Below are 21,754 nucleotides of genomic sequence, written 5' to 3'. Positions count from 1 at the left end.
GCTCAGGTCATGATCTCGGGGTCCTGGGATCGAGCCCCGCATCGAGCCCTGCATCGAGCTCTCTGCTCAGTGGGGAGCCTGCTTCCTCCTCTCTCTCTGCCTGCCCCTCTGCCTACTTGTGATCTCTGTCTGTCAAATAAATAAATAAAATCTTAAAAAAAAAAAAAAGAGAGAAGCATTTGCTTAAGAATTTTATATACTTAGGATATTCTGAGAAGTTAAAACTGTCCATCCATAAACAGAGTTGATGTTGCATATTTCTTTTTTTCTGTCCCTGAAACCTGCCACCATGCCTGGCCCACTGCAGACAACCCATAAATGCCTCTGGGGCAAAATATGATTCATGATCTCCACGTTCTTTTTTCTTTTTCTTTCTCTTTTAAATTTCTACTTGTGTTTATTTTATGCTAAATGTATTCATGGGCCATATGTTTTTATTCCTTTGGTTTTTACTTTTTTTTTTTCCTTTGGTGTGTGTGTATGCACACATGTGTACATGCAGCCTCCTCTCCTGGTTTGGGAGCAGTTCTTTTCAGCAAGAATCATCTCAGGGAAGCAGAGTGAGCTTATGTAGGGCTTAATCTATGAGCTCTTTAAACTTGGGATTCACCTTAGGGGTCTTGCTCACATGGACGTGCTCAATGACTAGAGAATCTACATCAAGAACCTTGAGTTCAGTGTTACTCCTGCATTTTTAAACACGTACAGTGAAAATTCAGTATCTTATTGGGCTTGGGACCTGTGTCCGGCCCTACTGTTTGGCCTGGGCACATCTGCCATCTCCAGTATCATATCTCCCATCTGGTAACAATGGGATAGCGCATATTAATTCTATAAAGTGACATAATTTTGGTGGCTTTTGGGTGTGTGTACCTTCTATGGCTTGGACAGTTTCCAGGGTATTCTTAAAGTGAACATGGAGATTTGAACCTCTTGATTTGCACGATTGTATGTGTGTGTGGGGGGGTTGGGTGAAGTTAAAATGAACTACTTTCAGAGACCACCTCAGGCCCATAGGGCAAGAGGAAGCTATCTCCCCCTTATTTTGCCTGAAGATAGTAAAGTAGATTTTGAAACAGATTTTAGGAAATTCCTGGTTCCTCTTTCAGTAACTAGGGTTTCCACCCTTGATGGAGCCTAGCTGAATGTGAAGCGACTCTTCCTTCCTGAGCCTCTCCAGCTCCTCCCTGCCCCCACCCCCTGCTCTGTTTTAGCACCTGTGGTTGTTATTCAAGCAAAACGTGGGTGCTACAGCTAATAGTTCTTGTCACTTAGAACATCTCTTTTTTCATTTCAGAAGGTGGATGTCACCAGCAGGGCTGTGATGGAAATAATGACCAAAACAATTGAATACCTTCAACCCAATCCAGGTAAGGGATTGCTTTATGCTTTCAGGATGTCCCTCCAGGTAACTTTTAGTTTCTCTTTGATCGACATTTAGGTTTGGTGTGCTTCTCCTTCCTCAGCCCTCCTTTCTGGAGCTTCAGTGACTTTCCTGTATAGCACCTTTGGTGGTAGGTTTCAGGGACAGAAAAGGACAGAAAATGAGGGAGAACCTCTTAAGGCTAACATCAAAGTAAATGGAGCAATCTGGGATATTTTGTCTGACCCTAGTGTATTTAACAAATAGCATAGAATGGACATCTTGGATGGCACACCATGTCAGGGTAGCTGCAAGCTGTTAACCATCAAACTTAAATTTTCAAGGGATGGTAAGAAAGAATTGGGATATTTTAAGATAAGATCTAGTAATTTCCAGAAGGCTTGAAAGAGTAGGAAGTTCTTGTGAAATACAGAGGGTTTCTGTTCATACAGCATCACTAGAGATTTTGGAGAGTTGTTCTTAATTCCAATGCCTCTCTGAGTATATGGCTGGTTAACATTTGTTCCTGCTAACTTGCTATGCTCCCAGAGAGGGAAGTTGTAATAGAGATAATGGATCTACCCCTTGAAAGGAGAACCAGGCAGAACTGAGCAGTGTCTGTAGACACAAGGTATAACAAAGCAGAATGGTCTATGTCATCGATCTTCCCACTCCTCTTCCTGACATCAGTTCCTAACGCAGAGTATAGAAAGGATGGAGAAAGCCTTGAGGCAAGGCTGAATGTATTTACGTGAGAAGTATGAGTATTTAGAAAACTGCTCACTTTTAGAACTAGGTTCTTTTGGAGTTTCAGGTTAGGAGTCTAGTGTCTTTGGTGTTTCTGGGGAGGGTGGTCTAGACACTGTGTCACCCCCAGTGTGTTTGGACACAGAGCACGAGTGGCAAGAGATGAGAAAAGAAGGTTGGGGTAAGAGGAATGAGTGAAATCGGAAGTATTGACTAGTTCTCTACTGCCTCCTGCTGCTAGCCGAGCTCTCAACCAACATTTATTTACCTGTGAGAGCACAGCTGCTGTTTCGAAGATGAACAAACTTTATAGGAATAACATTCTTGATTTTTATTCTTTTTAAAATACATAAGAGATGGGATTACGTAAGGAAGAAAATACAGAAGTAAGTATAGTAAGGTATAGGAACTAGGAATATAGCCTGATTGTGAACCAAATGACTAGCAGATTAGACAAAGAATACAAAAATGAAGTTCCTAAATTTTATCAGAGCCACATTCATGACCTTTATATTCATTCCACAGACATGCAAGGATCTCTTAGGTGGTCATTTATTTCTTAGTATTCCTATCACAACTGTGATAGGTCAGGTTCTGAAGAGAGATGCTCACCCTGTCTCACCATAAGAAATCATTGAATAAGGGCAAAAAACTTGTATTTTCATTTTTGCATAGAATTCTGAAGTGCTTTCTGATCTCCTGGGATTTATATATGTATTGTGCTCGAAACTCATTGTTGTAGGGTGAAGATAATTATGGAGTAAGGAGGGAAAATAGACTATTTATTGAGCACTAATGCCATTTTTAGGGTGGTGCTAATTATATACACCGTCTCAACTCTGAAAATAACCATTTTTTGTGATTAGAAAAATAATGCATAGTTGAACAATTCATAATTATGGAAAAGCGACTAAAAATCCATCATAAAACACATCCTTAGTGGAAACCATCAGTGTTCTTGACTATAATGGAACTCTGTTGTAGATAGCTACAGTATGTTGAATGGTATGCCCCCTCAAAATTCAGGCCACCCAGAATCTCAGAATATGGCCCTATTTAGAAATAGAGTCTTTACAGATGCAAATAGTTAGTGATCTTGAGACGAACTCATTCTGGAGTTAGTGTGGGCCCTAAAGCAATGATTGGTATCTTTGTAAGAAAGGAAGACACAGAGACATAGGGAAGAAAACCATGTGAAGTGGAGGCTGAGATGAGAGTGATGTGGCCACAAACCAAGGAATTCCAAGAGCCACCAGAAGCTGGAAGAGACAAGGAAAGGATTCTCCCAGACAACCTCTGTGAAGAACCAACCCTGCAGACACCTTGATACCAAGCTTCTGGCTTCTTGAACTGTAAGAGAGTAAATTTCCTGTTGCATTAACTCACACAGTTTGTGGCAATTTGTTGTGGTAGCCCTAGAAAACTAACACAGTGGGCTAACCTTATTTTCTGTAGGAAGAAACAGGTCTGAAAATTTAAGAAACATTCCCAAAGTCACACATCTTGGAGGGGATGAGGTCAGAATTAGAACCCAAGTTAGAGAGGGTACAACAGAAATTCAGAAAGGAAACAAATTATGGGACTGAGACTTAATTTTATTTTAATAAAAAAGATTACAGAAGGAGGTCATGGGAGAGATAAGAATTTTCAGAAATGACATTTTAAATAAAATGTTTAATGTGCTTACTAGCTGCCAACATGTTTTGTTTTATGGCTGTTTAAAAATTGAATGGACATTTGTCACCAAGAAGAACAATTAAGGCCACCACCAGGCAATCCCAGTTTCATTTCAGAAAAGCGGTTATATACAGGCAGGCCACATATGTGTACAAGTTAGGTCCAGAACAAAACAAAACTTTGTAGGCTTATTCTATGGAATTCGGACGATCTGTATCTAATTGGTCTATGATGGAGATGATTTAGTCCCTCCATCAGTTTCTCATGCTGAGAGCAGACACTTCACTATAGCACTTCTGCAAAGCGGCTTGTTAAGTACACTTGTTCACTATCCAAGTGTCCTTGACAAGGGTATGCAGGATTCTAGCAAACACTCAGAGATCCCCGGCCTTTGGGTACAGAAAAGCAGAAAGAATATTCTCAAACTCATACTTTGAGTCTCTCAGTGACCCCAGGAACTGTGTCAACCAACATGTTTCCCTAGACACTGGTCCTGAATGAGTGAGATCCAGCTTGGGTCAGGACAGAGCCTAATGCCAACCAACAGATTTACATGGATAGGCTGGTAAGTTCAGAGGAAATTCATGCTTTGAAGGTACTTTGAGAATGAATATCTTGCATTAATTTAGTATTCTGGGATGTGTTCTGGCTTTCAGATCTTGTGGCTTTCAGATCTTTTATATTCTTAAAACCCAGTTCCTATTGAAGTGATGACCAAAGAGAGTTTGATTAATTTTCATGCATCTGCAGATATGCTCTACACTGTGTAGGCTCCTTATCCACTCTCGCCTGCTTCCAGAGTGAGGTTTTTAAAAGGAAAATCTGATCAGATCATTATCTTGCATAAAACCTTTCAATAGCTTTTCATTGCTTTTATGATTAGGTTTTAAATCTTCAACATGGCTGAAAGGACCCTCCTCGCGGGGTTGGTTTGCCCTTTCCCCTCTACCTTGGCAGGCACTTAGTACCCTCTGGTGCAGCATAAAGGTCATTTAAAAGCCTTCCTTGACCCCTGACTAGTGAGGTTCCCCTGTCAAGATTCCTGTCACGATTCCAGCTGCCTTTCCCTAATGACACACGCCGCACTTACTGTAAATGTGTGTGATGTGTGTGCTTTTGTTTGTCTTCCTCTTGTTGACTCTTCCAGTGTCTAGGGAAACATGTTGGTTGACACAGTTCCTGGGGTCACTGAGAGACTCAAAGTATGAGTTTGAGAATATTCTTTCTGCTTTTCTGTACCCAAAGTCCGGGGATCTCTGAGTGTTTGCTAGAATTCTGTAAGGAGAGAACTGTGCCTGCCTTATGCCCATGCCCAGTCTGCAGTTCAGGTCAAGGCAACTGGTGGCATTCGGGTATTTGAACAAATGAGTTATGAAACACCATTGACAGTCATTGGCTAAAGTGACAAAACTGCCATAATATAAAGAGGAAAAGGAGAGGGGCACCTGGGTGGCTCAGTGGGTTAAAGCCTCTGCCTTCAGTTCAGGTCATGATCCCAGGATCCTGGGTTCAAGCCCCGCATCCGGCTCTCTGCTCAGCGAGAAGCCTGCTTCCCTTCCTCTCTCTCTGCCTGCCTCTCTGCCTACTTGTGATCTCTGTCTGTCAAATAAATAAATAAAAATCTTAAAGGAAAAAAAAGAGGAAAAGGAGAAATTCTTGTTTTTCCCTAAACCATCAGTTCTACCCATATAACTAACATTTATCAAATGCATTTATTTTTATGCAAAGACCAACTTTAGATGTTTTAGGGATAAAAACAGGACCAAGATTGGGCTTCAGACCTCTGGTACTTCACAGCTGAGTAGCACAAGATATATACACACTGAGGAGACCTGGAGGGCTTCACAGCGAATTCCTCCTGGAAATTCCAGTTCACTAATGAAGTGAGCAAGGGTAAAGGGGGTCACAGGTTTACAGGTGTGTGCTGTGAAGCAGGGCTTTCAAGAATATAGACCAGAGAGCTGCAAAGTCTTCTACCATGGATTGTGAAATATTCTGAATGGAACAGCATAAACCAGTACAAATTTGCAACCTACTGAGAAATAATTCAGACATGAAAAGTACTGTACCGATTGGCAGTCCTTGTATTCTTATGGCATAAAAACAAAGACCATTCCAAAATATACAAGTCAGTTTTCTTATACAAGTAGTCTGATGCCTTATGGAGAAAAAAGTACTAAATCAACAATGTTGAATAGAAATAAGTTGCAAGCTGCATGTATAATTCTGAATTTTCTAGTAGCCACATTAAAGAGTAAAAGGAAAGGGAAAAACAATTTTAATAATGTGTTTTTAACCCAGTATATCCAGAATTTAACCAATATTAAAATATTGAGAAATTTTACTTTCTTTTTTATTTTTGTGCTATGTTTTGAAATTCATTGTGTTATTTCACACTTACAGCACAACTCAGTTTGGACTAGCCGCACTTCAAATGATTGATAGCCTCATGTGGCTGGTGGTTCCCATAATGGGCAGCTCAGGATAATTTGCCATTCAAGCTATCTATTATATTTTGATACATGTTTGATGTTTAGCTCTTTGGCTTATGTATATTGATGGTGGTTTGTTTGTTTGTTTATTTGTTTTTTCAGTAGAAAAATGAACCCTTGGGGCGCCTGGGTGGCTCAGTGGGTTAAGCCGCTGCCTTCGGCTCAGGTCATGATCTCAGGGTCCTGGGATCGAGTCCCGCATCGGGCTCTCTGCTCAGCAGGGAGCCTGCTTCCTCCTCTTTCTCTCTGCCTACATGTAATCTCTCTCTGTCAAATAAATAAATAAAATCTTTAAAAAAAAAAAGAAAAATGAACCCTTGATTTTAGACTTAGGATATCTTTAATTTTTTTTTTTTTAACCTTCTGCAAATCTATTGCATGGCATTTTGCTAGAGATCTTCCCCTGAAATAGAATGATGGACATGACCAGATTGGGCTGTTTCCTTCCCAGTCTTAGCTTAGTGATTGTGACAGAGGTTTTCTCAGTTTGCAGTGAAAAGTTGTTCTGACCCTGAGAAGTTGCATAAGCCTATGCAAATCTCCAAGATGTGTAGATAAAAGCAGTTTGGACATAAGAAGTTACTGTGCATGGTCAAGGTTTGGTTTTGTACAGAAGTGCTCTTTCCTTGAAAGCCCACATGAGTTAGCGTTCTCCAACATGCCTCAGACTGGGGTATTAAATGGGGATCATTTTGTGTCTTCATAATTTTTTAATAATAGTTTTAAATCTCATTTGTGAAATGTTGCCTGTGGAAGTAAAAGCTGTATTAATTTTGAAATATCTCATTAGTCCCTGAAAAAGATACTACATCAAAATTGCTATACTTCTTTCCCACAGGCTCCTTTCAGAGATGAAAATGTACTGATTATAGGACATTTGGTGACAGTGGGACTGAAATCAATACATGTATTATTTGGCATTTGTGTATTCAAATCTTTGGCTCCACAACATCCTGAAATTGCTATGTTTCCTGAAAGGCAGGTCCTCAGCTGTATTCATCTTGGTTTTCAGGGCTCTTAGCATTGTGCCTGCTTCATTGTTTGCCTTCAGTAGGTCTTCTGATTAGATGCATGAATGAAAGTATCTATTTTTCTCTTAAAGAATAGGGGATATGTTTGGAGTCTGGTAGCCAGAAGTTTTACTTTTCTAAATCCTGACACTGAAGAGTAAGGAAAATGCATAAGGACAGATAACAAAAGTAATTGTGAGGAAAATGTTGCTGCAGTTGAAAGGAATCGGGTTTTTTAGGGATGAAAGAGGAAAATAAGGCAGGTGGTATGTAGTGTCGTCTCTACACTATACTGAACAGGCTGCAGGGTTTTCCTGTTGTCACTGCATCTTTGGGAAAAATACTGAAAATGATTAGTTTCCTAGTCTATTTGAGGTCCCTTAAATGATCCGGTTTTAAGTCAGTGGGCACTGGTAGATTACTGATCCTCATTTCTGTGTCTTTAAAGACTGGTAAGCCAGACCTTATAAAATGTACTTAATCATAACAGATATCAGACAATTAACATGTGCATATATGCAGAAAATTAAGCTAGTGGAGTCTCACACTAATAGCCTTGAGTCACTGACCCCCTACCTGCGTGTGGTGGTCCAGCTCTCAGTCCCTCCAGGTCCCTTCCCCTCCCTTGCACCCCTGCAGGCTTCCTGGCCTTGTAGTCTCTCTGCGGCTTCACGCTCTTTTCTGCAGCAGGACTTGGCACTTGGTTGTTCCCATCTCCTGGAATGCCCACCTGCCCCTTACTTGACATCTATCCTATTACTCATCTTCCCTGCTTTGTCTTAAATATCACCTCCCCTGAGAGCCATTCCCTGAGTCTCCTCTGAAGCAGCTCCACTCCACTGTTGCATTCTCGTGAGGCCCACACGTGAGTCCCCTTCACAGATCTCTCCACTGCTTCCCGTTTAGAATAGCATTGAAAGTTATTATTGGGATAACGGGGTCGACAGTCTGACATCATCTCCCACATTCCTGCCCGTCTCCCTCGGCTCCCTGGGCACCAGCGTTGCCAGCCTCCCCGCTGTTCCTCAGACACAAAGCTCCCCCACTCATCCAGACGGTCCAGCCCTGCCGGCATCACCTGCCCCCACATCTTCTCAATGTCCTCCCTCAGGTCTCTGCTCCAGTGTCGTCATATTTGGGTGGCTCCCCTGACCATCTTGTTTAAAACATCATTGCTCCTCATTCTTTAAACACTTCCTGAATTATTTTTCTTCATGGCATTTATCACTGCTTAGACTTTTATTGGATGTTTGCTAGTTAAGATATGACTGTAATGCCCGTGGCCCAAGTGCAGTGTTGTTGTTCATACACTGCAGTCAGAGAGCCCCGTTCCTATCTTTTCTTGCATTTCTCACAGTATGTACTTTCACATGTTGCTTTTCTGTGTTCAGTATCCTGCCTTCCTCCCTTCCTGCTCCCCTGCTTTACATTCTCCACAGAGCAGCTAGGTCATTCCATTAAAGGTGTGACTCCTATGTCGTCATTATTCTGCTTATTATTCTCCGGTGGCTTCTCACGGAACTGAGGGCACACTTACTGGCTGCGAGTCCCTCCGTGATTGGGCGCTTGCCCTGCTGCTGAGCGTCTGCTGCTCTCCATCCACGCTCACCAACTTCTTCTGACCCTCGCCATGCTCAGCTTGTTCCTGCCTCAGGCTTTTTGCACGTGAAGTTTCTCTGCCTGGGACTCTTCTCCTGGCTCCCTTGTGGCTGCACCTTCCTCTCATGCCATCTCTCTGTGTGGTCCTTCCCTGGACGCTCTGTCTGAAGTAGCTTCTTCTCACTCCTCTTATATCCCTTCTATTCTATCACTGTTTGAAATTATTCTGTATTTTATCATTTTTAAAATTAAATCTTTTTTTTTAAAGATTTTATTTATTTATTTGAGAGAGAGAAAAGAATGAAAGAGAGAGAGGTAAGCGAGAGAAGCAGATTCCCTGCTGAGCAGGGAGCCTGGTGTGGGACTTGATCCTGGGACAGCAGGATCGTGACCTGAGCCAAAGGCAGTTGCTTAACCAGCTGAGCCATCCAGGTGCCCCTCTGTATTTTATCTTTTTAAAAATCATCTGCTAATCACCCACATTCTCCATCTAGAATGTAATCTCCAGCAGGGTAGGGACCCTGTCCTGTTTACTATCTCTAATATAAAAATAGTGCCCTCAGTATTAAATCGGTGCTATTTATCCCTCCCACTGTGTCATAAACTCATCAGAGACCAGACTGTATTTGTTTTGCTCATTTGTGTATACCCAGCACCTAGCACAGTGGTACTTAGTAACTGTTTAATTTGCTGAATGAATAAATCAAATCATGTTAAGCATATTTAAGCTCCATCTATAGGAGTAGCTGACCTCCCAGGTAGACTTGAACATGTCAGGATCAGAGCTGTTACACTGTCTATGTTGTATCTACTTGGTGTCATGTACAATTAATACATTTCACAGTTGCTTTGGGAAAAGTATGGCAGTATATAATCTCATGGTTAAGCCCATTGGGCTGGAGCTATTGACAGGACATCCATATTTACACACACAGATAACTCTTCCCATTTTCACATTTCTGAAAACTGAAGTTTCAGAAGAGATTAAGTAATTTTTGTTGTCATGCAACAAAAGTATCAGAATTCATGTTCAGATACGACTATCTCCACAGTCCATTTTTTTTTTCACTGTCATATTCTACAAAATGTGGAGATACCTTTAGTCTTGGGGTATGTGGTGAATTCAGTCTAGAGTGACCTCTAATGATCCATGCCCTTGCCCAATCCCTTCCTTTTGAGTGTAGGTGGATTCTGTGCTTTGCTTCTAATCAAAAGAATATGGCCAAGTTAATGGGATCAGCACTCATGTTGCCTTGATTAGGTTACAGTGTATGGAAAAGTGCATGGGATGTTCCCTGTGATCACATTGCTTTGTATAAATCTTTCTGAGCAGTCCAGAGTGAGAGAGATTCTCCTACTGGCCTGGAAGAAGGAAATGATCATGTTAGGACTGCTGAGGGAGCAGGCTAAACGTCAGGGGTTAAGGGTAGCCTCTGGACTATAAGGGTGTCCATAGCTGAGAGGCAGTAGGAAGCGAGGGCCTTTAGTGATACTACCACAAGGAACTGAAATTTTGTCAACAACCTGCGTGAACTGGGAAGCAGATTGTTTTCCCATAAAGCTTCCTGATACCATGATGGCCTGGCTGATATCTTGACTATAGCCTGTGAGACCAAGAACAGAGGACTCAGTAAATTGCACCCGAACTTCTAGCCTACAGAGACTGTGAGACAATAAAGGTGTGGCTTGAACCTACTAAGTTTGTGTAACTTTCTTATGCAGCATGAAAAACCGGTACAGTATGGCTATTTGTTCCCAACTAGAGCTTCTGTTTCAGGCATATCACTGTCGACTGGGGTCATCTGGCCATTTACCCTGTTGGCTCCCTTGAATACCTTCCATGGGAGCAGAAAGTAGATTAGGAGAACCTGTATGCATCTTTTCAGCTTAAGATAGTCTCCTGAATTCTGTAGGGAGTGGTAGGACAGGTCCACTCTCTGCTAAGTCTGAAGATACCTTTGAAACATGAGACAGTGAAAAGCACGGGCACACTGCCTGACACTTTGTAGGGGCTCAAGAAACATCCCTCACCCTCCTGTAGCCTGCAGGGTCTGCCTAGCTGAGGATATCTCAGGGGCTTATCTAGCAGCTCCTCCACAGTGAGATGCGGTAGGATGAGGCCTCCACAGAGGGGCTCCCTGAGCCCCCAGGGACAAGTCCCACTGCAGGCCCCTCCCCACACACAGGGCAAGTGTCCACCCTCTGACTGCTTCCTGAACTGGAAAAAGTAAAGTCTCGTGGTGTTAGTACTCAGAGGGTTGTGTATTTTTTCACATTGCAGGAGCCATTTTATGCTTCTGTGCGGTAATCACCTGCTTTCCCAGGGCTCCCTATACATCCTTTATTGGCACCTAGCAATGCCCCTCGCGGAGGTGGGAGATGTGCACTGTCCGATCTTATGGATTCTTAGGGCTGCCGTGGACCACTCCTCAGTGTCTTAAAATACTTCTCCTCTGCTTCCCACTCAGCAGGGCATAAGAGAGCTCTGGTGCCTTGGAGAGAAGTGTTACATAATCACCATTATTTGGGTTGAGAGTAGCATAATCCAGTGCTAGAGTTAGAGTGGGCAGATCTTCCTCTTTCCTTTCCTCAGTCTCTAGAAGAGTATTTATAGAATATTTAACTTCAAAAGAAACTGCACAGGTTTGAGGAAATCTACCTACGTCCTTGCTGTCATGTATATCTTTTGTGTCCTTTACTAACGGTCAGTGTGCAAGGCCAGGGAGCGTGCTGCTTACAGTGCAGGGGGCATCGGGGCTCATTTCAGATTTGTAAATCCTCTTGAGATCTCACCTGGGAGAATGAGGCCAGGACACATTCAGAAAGGGTTGCAGATGTGAAATATATGCTAAAGTGTTGTTTATTACCTACAGTTTGTTGCAAATGTTAAGCTCCAAATCTAATTTAGTGTGATTTGGTGATTTATGCTCACATTTCAGTTGTAATATCTGCACTAGGCTTTACAGACTTATTAAAAATAATTCAGAATTAATTTATTGCAACAACTAAAGGCATCATTGAGCCTTGAGAGATAATGAAGAGGTAAACAGAATTTTAGCTCTTGGTGATTTCGATGAAATGGCTATCAGTCACAGTTTTCTCCAGCCAAAAGAGGGAAAAGAACCCACATTTATTTAGCACCTGCTTTGATTACATATGTCACAATCGCTGTGATTTTACCATCACAACAGTATTATCACTAAGTATTGTTATTCCCCACTTATAACCAGGATCAGTGAGGCCGGGATGGGGGGGATGGGGGGGTGGTAAGCTCCTCTCTTCCCTGCAGAGCTGGTGAATGGCAGAGCTGCAATTTGAACCCTGTCCTGTGTTATTTCTTTGATAGCATGTGTCCTCACGTTAATTAGTAGGAAATGGAAATAGATTCTGCCACACAGGAGAATGCAGTTCTTAAAAAAGAGGCTGTATGAACACATTTTTATATCCTTTTGTCCTCTAAATTTTAACCTACTTGTTCATAGTGTTTGCTGAATTAAGTAATTGATTACTACTAATGAAATGTAATAATTTCTACAAGAAGGGAAAATAAATCACCTTTCTGGTTTCCTTGAAATAGCTATTTTATCTTTAAAAAATTCTTATTTTTGTAAAGAACCATAAACAGAAGCCAGATCATTAGGAAATATTCTGGCGGTAGTGTTCTTTCTTGTGGAAATAAATACAAAAACAAAAAAGGCGTAAAAAAAAAAGGAATAAAGCTCACATCTTTACATTGGGGTTTTTAAAGTAAGACCTTTTGGTTTTGAACTCAGCGATGGTTTTGCAAAGGATGAGTTTCATTGATTTTGAAAATTAACATTAGGTTGTACATGCTAAGACCTCTTCATTTGTAAATTACCTAGTCCACTTATCCTAGTGAGTTCTAGTGTATACATATAGGTTCTTGCATTTGAAAGATTGCAGAATTCAGGTAAGCCAGTCCTCTTATGTTGAAGTGAGGAAGCAAAGGTCTAGAGAGAGTTAGGTAGCTCCCCAAGGTCACATAGATGGAAAACCATCTCCAATCCCCTGACGGTGCGGTACTCATCCTGCTTCCCAAATCACAGTGTCTATCACACTTCCTCACCTCCGCATTTTTAATCACCTAACAAGAGTAAATATAGCTAAAGCTGACAAGTCCTGATTTGACCTATTTTAACAAAGATGTTAATAAAACAACAAGAGCCAAAGTGGCATTCTGGGATGAGAGCGGGCTTTGGAGACAGAGCTAAGATTCAGTTTTGGCTCTGCTTGTTTTATGTGTCCTTGGGCAAGTTGCACCATTTCTCTGTGCTTTACTTTCCTTATATACAAGATGGAGAAACTAAATCTGGCCCTCACATTATCAGGAGGTCTGAAGAGATGATGCATGTGAATTACACACAGCAGATACTTCAGAGATCTTAGCTGTGGGGTGAACCGTGGCCCTGATCTTTACTTTTTCAAAAATATATCCAGGTTCTTTCTAAATTTTCAAACCAGACACTTAAGAATACTAGTAGGAATCATTAAGTGTTTGTCCTCAACAGATCTCTGTTCCTTTGGGCAACTAGGTTTGGTTTCCATGAGGTGGGTAGAGAGGTAGAAAGGAATTAAGTCATTTCATTAAATCTGGAAAGTTTATTCCATGTCTTTGGACTCCCCTATTAAAAGCTGCATTCATTAGGTTAGAACATGAAAATGTGACTTGGAATACCATGACCACCCCTTCCGATTGTCATACGTGTTCATCAACACAGGCCAGAACTGGAGGTTGGCTTTTCTGCTTCCCTGTGGTGACAGACAGGTGCTCTGTCACTGTGTTTTCTTACTTGAAATTTCACAGTTAAAGAGTGAAAGAAGCCACTTCGAGCAGGTTGTAATTTTGTTTTTATTTGTGGAGGGTCTCTCCCCAAACCCTCCTGTCATCGTTGAGGGTGGGGAGGAAGATGAAGTGCAAAAGGGCAGACTCACAGCCCATCCTTGTCCTCCCCCACTTCCGGGAACATCCGCTTCCTTCACCCTGTCCCCCTGCATCCCCTCCTGCTCTGTGCTTACATTTGTGCTAACCTCTTCATTCCAGATTTCTGTGTTCCATAGAGATTATTGATTTCTAGATCTAGAGACATTCCATTTGCTATAGACCTTGATTTTTAATTACAGTGAATGAAACTTTAAAAAGAATTAGGATTCCCTCCCCCCCTTTTTTCCCCTGAGGAAAGAGAACACTCCATCCTCTGCTATTGCTGTCTTTGGGACCAAACCTCCTTAGAAAATACTTTTGTCTTGACCACAGAGGCTTAGGATCCATACATCTTCACATTTCACAGAAGCTTTCTAGAAAAAACCTCAAGGTTTTCCAACAAATGTCTGTCAAAACCTCAACACCCACTCATCTGAGTGTGCTACATCCTGTTTTAGAGATAGAAATGGAAAACTGTTTCTCTCTGCACTTTACCCACAGAACTCTTGACACCAGACACTGAGGTTTGTCTCATGCTGACCAATTTTCCAACTCCATTTGGTGTCTTGCAGTCCACTTCTGATACCATCTTCTTGGAGGTAGTGTCAGTTCTCACAGGTTAAGGGCTCAGCACCACAAGATTGGATACCAATGGCTCAGCACCCAACATTGGATACCAGTGCCATTTCTGAACCTCTGGTGCTTCTGACCCTCCCCTCCCTACCTTGGTTTGGTAATTTGCTTGAGAGGATCACAGAGCTCAGAGAAATACTTATTTAATGTTTACTGGTTTATTACAAAGGCTATGACTCAGGCTGTGTGGAAAGGATGCATAGGATGAGGTATAGGAATGGGATGTAGAATGAATTTCTATTGTTTCAAGCAGCCCAGTTTATGATACTTTGTTACAGCAGCCCTTAGGAAACTAACACAAGAAGTAATAAACTGTTTACTTCAGATTGCTCATAAGTCTCTGCAACACTCACTTTGGGTGTCTTCATAGGTTCAAATAGACCTTTTATCCCACATGACTCTTAGCCTTCCTTGGCATAATGCTCACTTGGAAGAACGTTCTGACTGGAAGCGAGCATGGCAATGCTGTGCATTTTCTTCAAGGGGGTTTCTATCGGTAGTCCATACAGCAGCCAACAGCTATCTCCTGGCTTTCCAAGGGACAGCTTGGGTACTAGAGAATGAGAAGACAACAGGTATAGGGGGAGAAGGGGCTTAGAGATTCCATGTCCTGAATAGGAGTCAATATTACGAGTATCATTTGTTACTTCTCAGGTCCCAGTAAGGGATATGGCCAGTTACAAGATTCACTATACTTAGAGAAGCCTGGAACTAAGGCTTGCCACCTTGCCACCTTGACCAGGCACTGATCATTCATTCATAATCCTCCCAGTGTATCAATCAGCGTGAAATTTACCAAAAGCCATATTACCTGGTTATAGGTGATTACACCTTTATCAGGTCTCCAGGACAGCAGAGCAAGAGAGTTAGCTCAGTCATTTTTATTCACAGGGAAGGAGAAAGGATTTTAACGTTTTATTTATTGTCTTTTACCCATCAAAGTAAACCTAGACTAGAAACTTCTATTAAGTCAATGTTATAGCTCCTTTAGATTTAATCCACAGACATAGAGGTAGTGGGGCAGAGAGGAGGGAGTGATAATGTAGAATTTTCTGAATATCTTCTTGTGCTTTCCTTTCTTCTCTTACCAACTCTGTTCCTTTTACCTAGATGGGGCTGTCTTATCCCTGTGCTTAGTGTCATACTAGAGACAGCACTAGATTTTATATCTAAATCTGCAAACTCTAAAAACTTTCATCTTGTCCATGATAATCTGGGAATGCTGTATTTGTTTAGTTCAATATAACTCTTGGTTAACCTACTTTCCATAAAAAAACATTTTTTCATATTAGTGATAGCTTCAGTTTTACTCAGTATTTCCTCAAATGCCAAGCACAGTGCTAGATACTTTAAAAACATAATTTCTAATCCTCACAACAACCCAGCAAGGTAGCTTTAATTTTTTGCATTCTATAGAAGAGGAAAATATTTTTTTAATTATGTGTCACGTTTACTCTAGTATTCTAAGCCCTGGGCACATATCAGTAAAAGAAGCAGAACTAGACCCTGACCTCATGGAGCCTCCAGTCCAGTGAAAGGAGATTGACAGAGAGTAAATAGCCAGTGTCAGGCAGTGGTACAAGTACATAGGACTGTCTCTCCTATTTTGAATGACATGGGAACCCATTAAAGGGTTTTGAGAAGGGTGACCTGATCTGATTTACACTGAAAGAGATTCATAGACAGAATAGGTAATGAGTGAAAGCAGGGAGACCAGTAGGAGCTTTTTTAAACAACCCAAGTGACAGATGACAGGGCTTCTGACCAAAGGGACAAGTGCTCTGATTCTGGGTCTGTTTTGAATGCAGAGCTGACAGAATTTACTTGCAGAGTAGATATGCAGTATGGGACCAAAGGAGACATCAAAGGTTTGGGGCCTGAGCAGGTAGAAGAATGGGTGGAATTAGATGAACTCCTATAGGGAATACTGTAGAGTTTAGCTTGAGCATGTTAAATTTGAAATGTGTAAAAATCCTTATGATGTTAAGTAGATACTAGATCTATGGGTCTGTGACACAGTGGAGAGGTATGGGCTGGAAAGAAAAATTCCAGAATCATAAGCCTACAAAGTCAGCAAATTGATTGTCTAGTCCAGCAAGAGGTGGACTCCTTTGCCCAAGTGTGCTTGTTCACATCTCCAGGGTACACTTAGGGAAATGTTTTATGGTCTGGCCTCCTAGATATTCTGAATCAGTAAGACAGAGGTGGAGTCTTCAAATCTGGTTTTAAAATGTTTTCTAAGACATATAGATCAATGGAACAGAATAGAGAGCCCAGGAATAAACCCATACATGTATGTTCAATTTATCTATGACAAAGGGGGAGAATATTCCATGGGAGAAAGACGGTCTCTTTGACAAATGGTGCTGGGAAAATGGGACAGCCAATTGCAAAAGAATGAAATTGGACTACTTATATCATCACAAAAATAAACTCAAAAATGGATTAAAGACCTAATGTGAGATCTGAAACCATAAAACTAGAAGAAAGCATAGGTAGGCAGTAATTTCTTTGACATTGGGAAGACCCTTTGCACTTCATACTTTCCCTAATTGATGTTAAGAATCTTTTTTTTCCCCAAACCAAAATCTGATTTAATCTGAATTGAAGCTCTTTTAAAGGTCTATATCTGAAATAACTCTGTCAGAAACCTTTGAACAGGAATCCATTGTCTACAAAATAAAATCAAAGCTCCTTAGCATAAAACTCAGGCCTTTACCATCTGGTTCCGACTTTGTGGCCTCTTCACCTAAGCCTCAGCCTTTCTCAAGTTTCCAGATACATCAGGTACTTTCATGTACCTTTGCTCATAGTCTCCAGGGGGCTAGAAAAGTCTTTCCCATCGCTCTGCCCTACAGCTTACTTTTTGAAAAAGCCCAGCTCAGGTGTCACCTGTTTCATGAGCCTTCCTAGCTTTACTATTCTAAATGGAATTCACTGCTCTTCTCTGTGTCGTGAATTCATTAGGACCTTACCCACAGTATGGGGTCCGCTTTGTGTCAAGGTGAGTGGTGTGATCTCTGACTCTCCAAATAGACAAGAAGCTCATTGAGGGCAGTGGCTGTCTCTTGCTTCTGTTAGAGTCTCACTAGCATAATTCCTTCCACATAGTAGGTGCTTAATAAGTACTTGTTATGTTTCTTTTATAATGGAAGAGTGTAAAAGATTTTTGATAAGTACTAATTCAATCAGGCAGTGCAAATCCAGAATTTTCATGTATCAGAGAATACATAATTGTTTCTGGTGTAAACTATTTATTGACTTTCACTAAATTAATTTGTATCCCCTTAGATAGGGTTTACAGTTTAGCTTAGGAACCCTCTTTTGTCAGGGAAAAGAGACCCCATATTCTGGGCTCACACAATTGAGAGATTATGTGATCAATTTCTTATCATTTCATAAAACCAGTTTTTCATGACATAATTTAGAGGTGAGGTTCAGAACCCAAGAGCCAGGTTCAGTGAGAGTAAATGGGAAGCAGGAGTCTTCCCTTCTGCACATGAAGAAATGGAGGCAAGAGAAATGAAAAGCCTTGGGAACCTCAGAAATCTTAAAATCTAGTCTGTGTGAGGGGAATGCCAGCCAGATTGCCATCAGCATGACTCGCTTTCCCAAATCATCCCATCAGATCACAAAGTTAGCATGTCATTAGAGCTTATCGGCAGGCTTAGCTCTGTTTCAGAGCACTACGAGGACTTTGAATAGGGAGGTCTTTCCAAAGGATTGGAAAAAATAACATATGCAAAAGAATTGAATTAAAAAAATAAAAACTTTTAAATAAAGACATTTGGCCCACAGTTAATAAGTAAGCATATACTGGGTCGGCTGTATGCTAGAATTCAGTAGGACATGTAATCAGGAAACAGACATGCAGCAAAGAGAGAAAGTATCATGAGATCTGATCAGTGTTTATACAGGGCGGGATGGAGACATAAAATGAGGGGAGGGATCACCTATATATTTGGAGGCAGTACAGTTAAAGGGTGATTGAGAAAGACTTGGTTAAAAAAAAGTGGTGGGAGTGGGGCAAGTATGCTTGGTATTATGTTGGGCAGGTGGACTGAGAGAGGGGAGTCCATTTCAAGAGGAGCAGTTCTAGTAACTTGAGGAAACTGCTGCAAATTTATGTCTGATGGCCAGGGTGTACTTTCCCTGAGCTCAGAGCTTTCTATCTAATAACAATCACCTTAAATATGGGAACTTGAAAGAGTTTATAGGATATCTAATGTCTCCTTTTTTTCCCCCTAACATTTTATGGATGAACCTGAGACTCAGAGAGGTTAGGTAATTCATAACACAATCACATGGCAAACTTCAGGGCATAAGTGGCACTCAGAAATAGCCCACATTTGTTGAATGTTTATCTTGTGCCAGCATTGTGACATATATTATGTCATTTAATCCTTATGTCAGCCTAGACCTGTGTTGGGGGAGGTAACATTTGACAGATGAGACACTGGTATAGGCCTGAAGGCCAAAATTACCCAACATGAAATAGAACCAGAATTTGTACTCAGTCTAACTCCAAAGTCCTGGTCTTAAATCCTACTTTGTTAAACTGGCTCCCTTTCCTGGTGGTCTTTCTGCAATTAGCAGCTCACTCCTACCTAGTTATTCTCTTTTATGTCTGATTCTGAAAACACAGTTTTGCAGAATTGAAATATTTACAGCCAGTTTTGTTGACTTATTTTCAGGGTTCCATCCAGGGTAGATTATGATTTTTTGAGTTGAGATATGAGATTCATTATATGAATCAGGGTTTCAGTCAGGGAAGTAAAGTCATTGTGGATATCATGGAATAAAAGATTTATCATAAGAGAGCTTGTACAGTTATGGGAAGATCTGAGTAAATGTCAAAAAAGTAGAGTTAGTGGATGAGAGAAAAAGGTCACTGACCAGCTCTGACCCAGGTGAATGAACTTAGAAAAGAATCTGAAAGGTAGGCAGGTCCTGCTGCTAATGCAGAACTGCAAAAGCTATAGAATCCAGTAGAATATTGTTGGCTCTTCAAGATCACTGTTTCTGCATTTGCAACAGAACATCTTTGGTGGGCCTAGGGTCACTGTTGATGAGCAGAGTCAGTATTCGAGAAGAGCTGGACACAGAATAGGGAAAGGGGGGAGCAAGGTGGAATCCATTTGTAGCCCTGCATCAGTTTGTTACCCCCTCTATATAGTGACAGCTTCCAGAATGTTATGACTACTGCTTCCCCTTTACCTCCTAAGTCTTGCACAGCCTTGCAATCTACCAATTCTAACTGTGAAGCATGTGGGAAAGGGATTCTGGGAAATGGATTTCCCCAAACACTCAAGCAGGCAGTAAAGCACTCCAGCGCCCATACTCAGAAAAAAGAACTTGAGAAGGGAAATAAAGGAGTGCTTTCCCCCATCTCCAGTGCCTGTTGTGTGTCTAAGATAGTTACTCTTTTTGTTGTTTTTCATTGAATACAGAAAACAACCTATGAATGATTACTTTTCAGGAATATACTAGCCAGTAAGATTTTGAGCCTGGATTTATACCTATGTTTGTCTGAACCAAAGCCAATATTTATTTTAATTCACTATGCTGATTTCTCTGAGACATAAGACCTAATGGCTTTCTTGTTTGTTCATTTGGATTAAGAAATAAAAAATTTAAAAACCAAGAAGTGAAAGTTGTGAATTTTCCGAGTTTTCACAGTAGTTATGACAGTAGGCCAAAAAATAAACTGCCTTTTTATGGAGCACAAAACAATGGAACCCCCCTTCTCACCCCTTTTATTTTGGAAAGGTTAATCTAATTTCACTTCTTGCTGTTGAAGTTGACTAGATACATTTGCTTCCAGAAATCAACTGGCTATGGACTCATCAAGCCCTTTTCTTTGATGATTTTCTGATGGCATTTTACATTTTAATCTATATTTTTTCTTTTCCTGGCCAGTTCTCCTTAAACCAGTTAAGGTATAAAACTTTTTGGTTGAAAGATCCATGAGATTGGAACAGTCCCCAATTACCAAGATACCATGAATCTTGCTTATCCAGTTCAGCCACTAAATTAGGTCTCCTGAGGGAAAGGGGAGTGGGAGGTATCTTAAATTTAATTTTTTTTAAATAAAGGTAATAATACATGTACATAGTATACAAAATCAAGGAATTTTATAAAGCTTTTTACAAAAAAATAGCAGTGTCCTTGGAGTTGCATTCTTTCCCCAGTTCCCAGAAACAACACTTTTGGCTCGCTCTTTGTTTTTCCTTCTGGTCTTGAAACACCATGCTCATGTTGCTCCCTGCTTGGTTTTCCAATTTTAAGTGCTCTCTGTTTGACTCCCAGTTTGGCAGTTGAGAATTGTTTGCTCTTCTCTTATTTTCTCATTCTCCCACATCCTTTCCTTTCCTTATTATGTATGTTTGTGGCATAATTTTGTTAAGATTAGTATTCAGTATTTACATGTTATGCCCTTGTAAACTTATACAGAGCTGATACATATAGTATGACTGTATTTCCTTTCTTTTACAATATTTTTGTTTTTCCTGGAGTTAATATTGCTTTATTTTTCATTTTCTTTTTTTAAATCTTTTTTTTCTTTAAAGATTTTATTTATTTATTTAACACAGAAAGAGAGAGATCACAAGTAGGCAGAGCAGCAGGCAGAGAGAGGAGGAAGCAGGCTCCCCGCTGAGCAGAGAGCCCCATGTGGGGCTCGATCCCAGGACCCTGAGATCATGACCTGAGCCGAAGGCAGAGGCTTTAACCCACTGAGCCACCCAGATGCCCATCATTTTCTTTTTTAAAAAGATTTTGTTTATTTGAGAGAGAGACAGAGATAGAAAGAGAACACAAGTCGGGGAAGGAGCAGAGGGAGAAACAGACTCCCCGCTGAGCAGGGAGGCCCCCATGGAGCTTGATCCCAGGACCCTGAGGTCATGAACTGAGCAAAAGGCAGATACTTTACTTGACTGAGCCACCCAGATGCCCCAGTTTTTCATTTTCTTCACTTTTTGTGTACCATGCATTACTTCTTTCTCAAATATTTTGATATGCACATGAATTTTCTCCCATTATATTGAGACAGGTCACATGTTCATTATCTTTGAGATATCTGGTACTGCATTCTAGATTGGTGGTTGTCTTAGTTTGAGTTCTCACAGAAACACTCCACGAGGCAAGGATTTGAGCACAAATGGTTTATTTGGGAAGTGATTCCAGGAAATGTTAAGGGAAGTAGGTTAGAGGGGAAGCCAATTAAGGGTGCATTATAAAGCAAGCTATAGTGGTTGATAAGTGTAGCTTGACCTCATGGGGCTCATGGTGA

General features: G+C 41.0%; 1 protein-coding gene across 1 annotated transcript in view; it reads left to right on the top strand.

Moving 5' to 3' along the window:
- Positions 1-21,754, top strand: part of SH3GL2 (SH3 domain containing GRB2 like 2, endophilin A1) — a 212,196-nt gene that overhangs the window by 174,986 nt on the left and 15,456 nt on the right. The window contains exon 3 of the mRNA XM_059411592.1: positions 1,298-1,370. Within this exon, the coding sequence (XP_059267575.1) occupies positions 1,298-1,370 (73 nt within the window). The remainder of the gene's footprint in view (positions 1-1,297; positions 1,371-21,754) is intronic.

This window comes from Mustela nigripes, chromosome 9 (assembly GCF_022355385.1).
Source record: "Mustela nigripes isolate SB6536 chromosome 9, MUSNIG.SB6536, whole genome shotgun sequence".
Lineage (NCBI taxonomy): Eukaryota > Metazoa > Chordata > Mammalia > Carnivora > Mustelidae > Mustela > Mustela nigripes.
The sequence above is the reverse complement of the archived record's forward strand: the minus strand, read 5'-3'. Positions and strand labels throughout refer to the sequence as shown.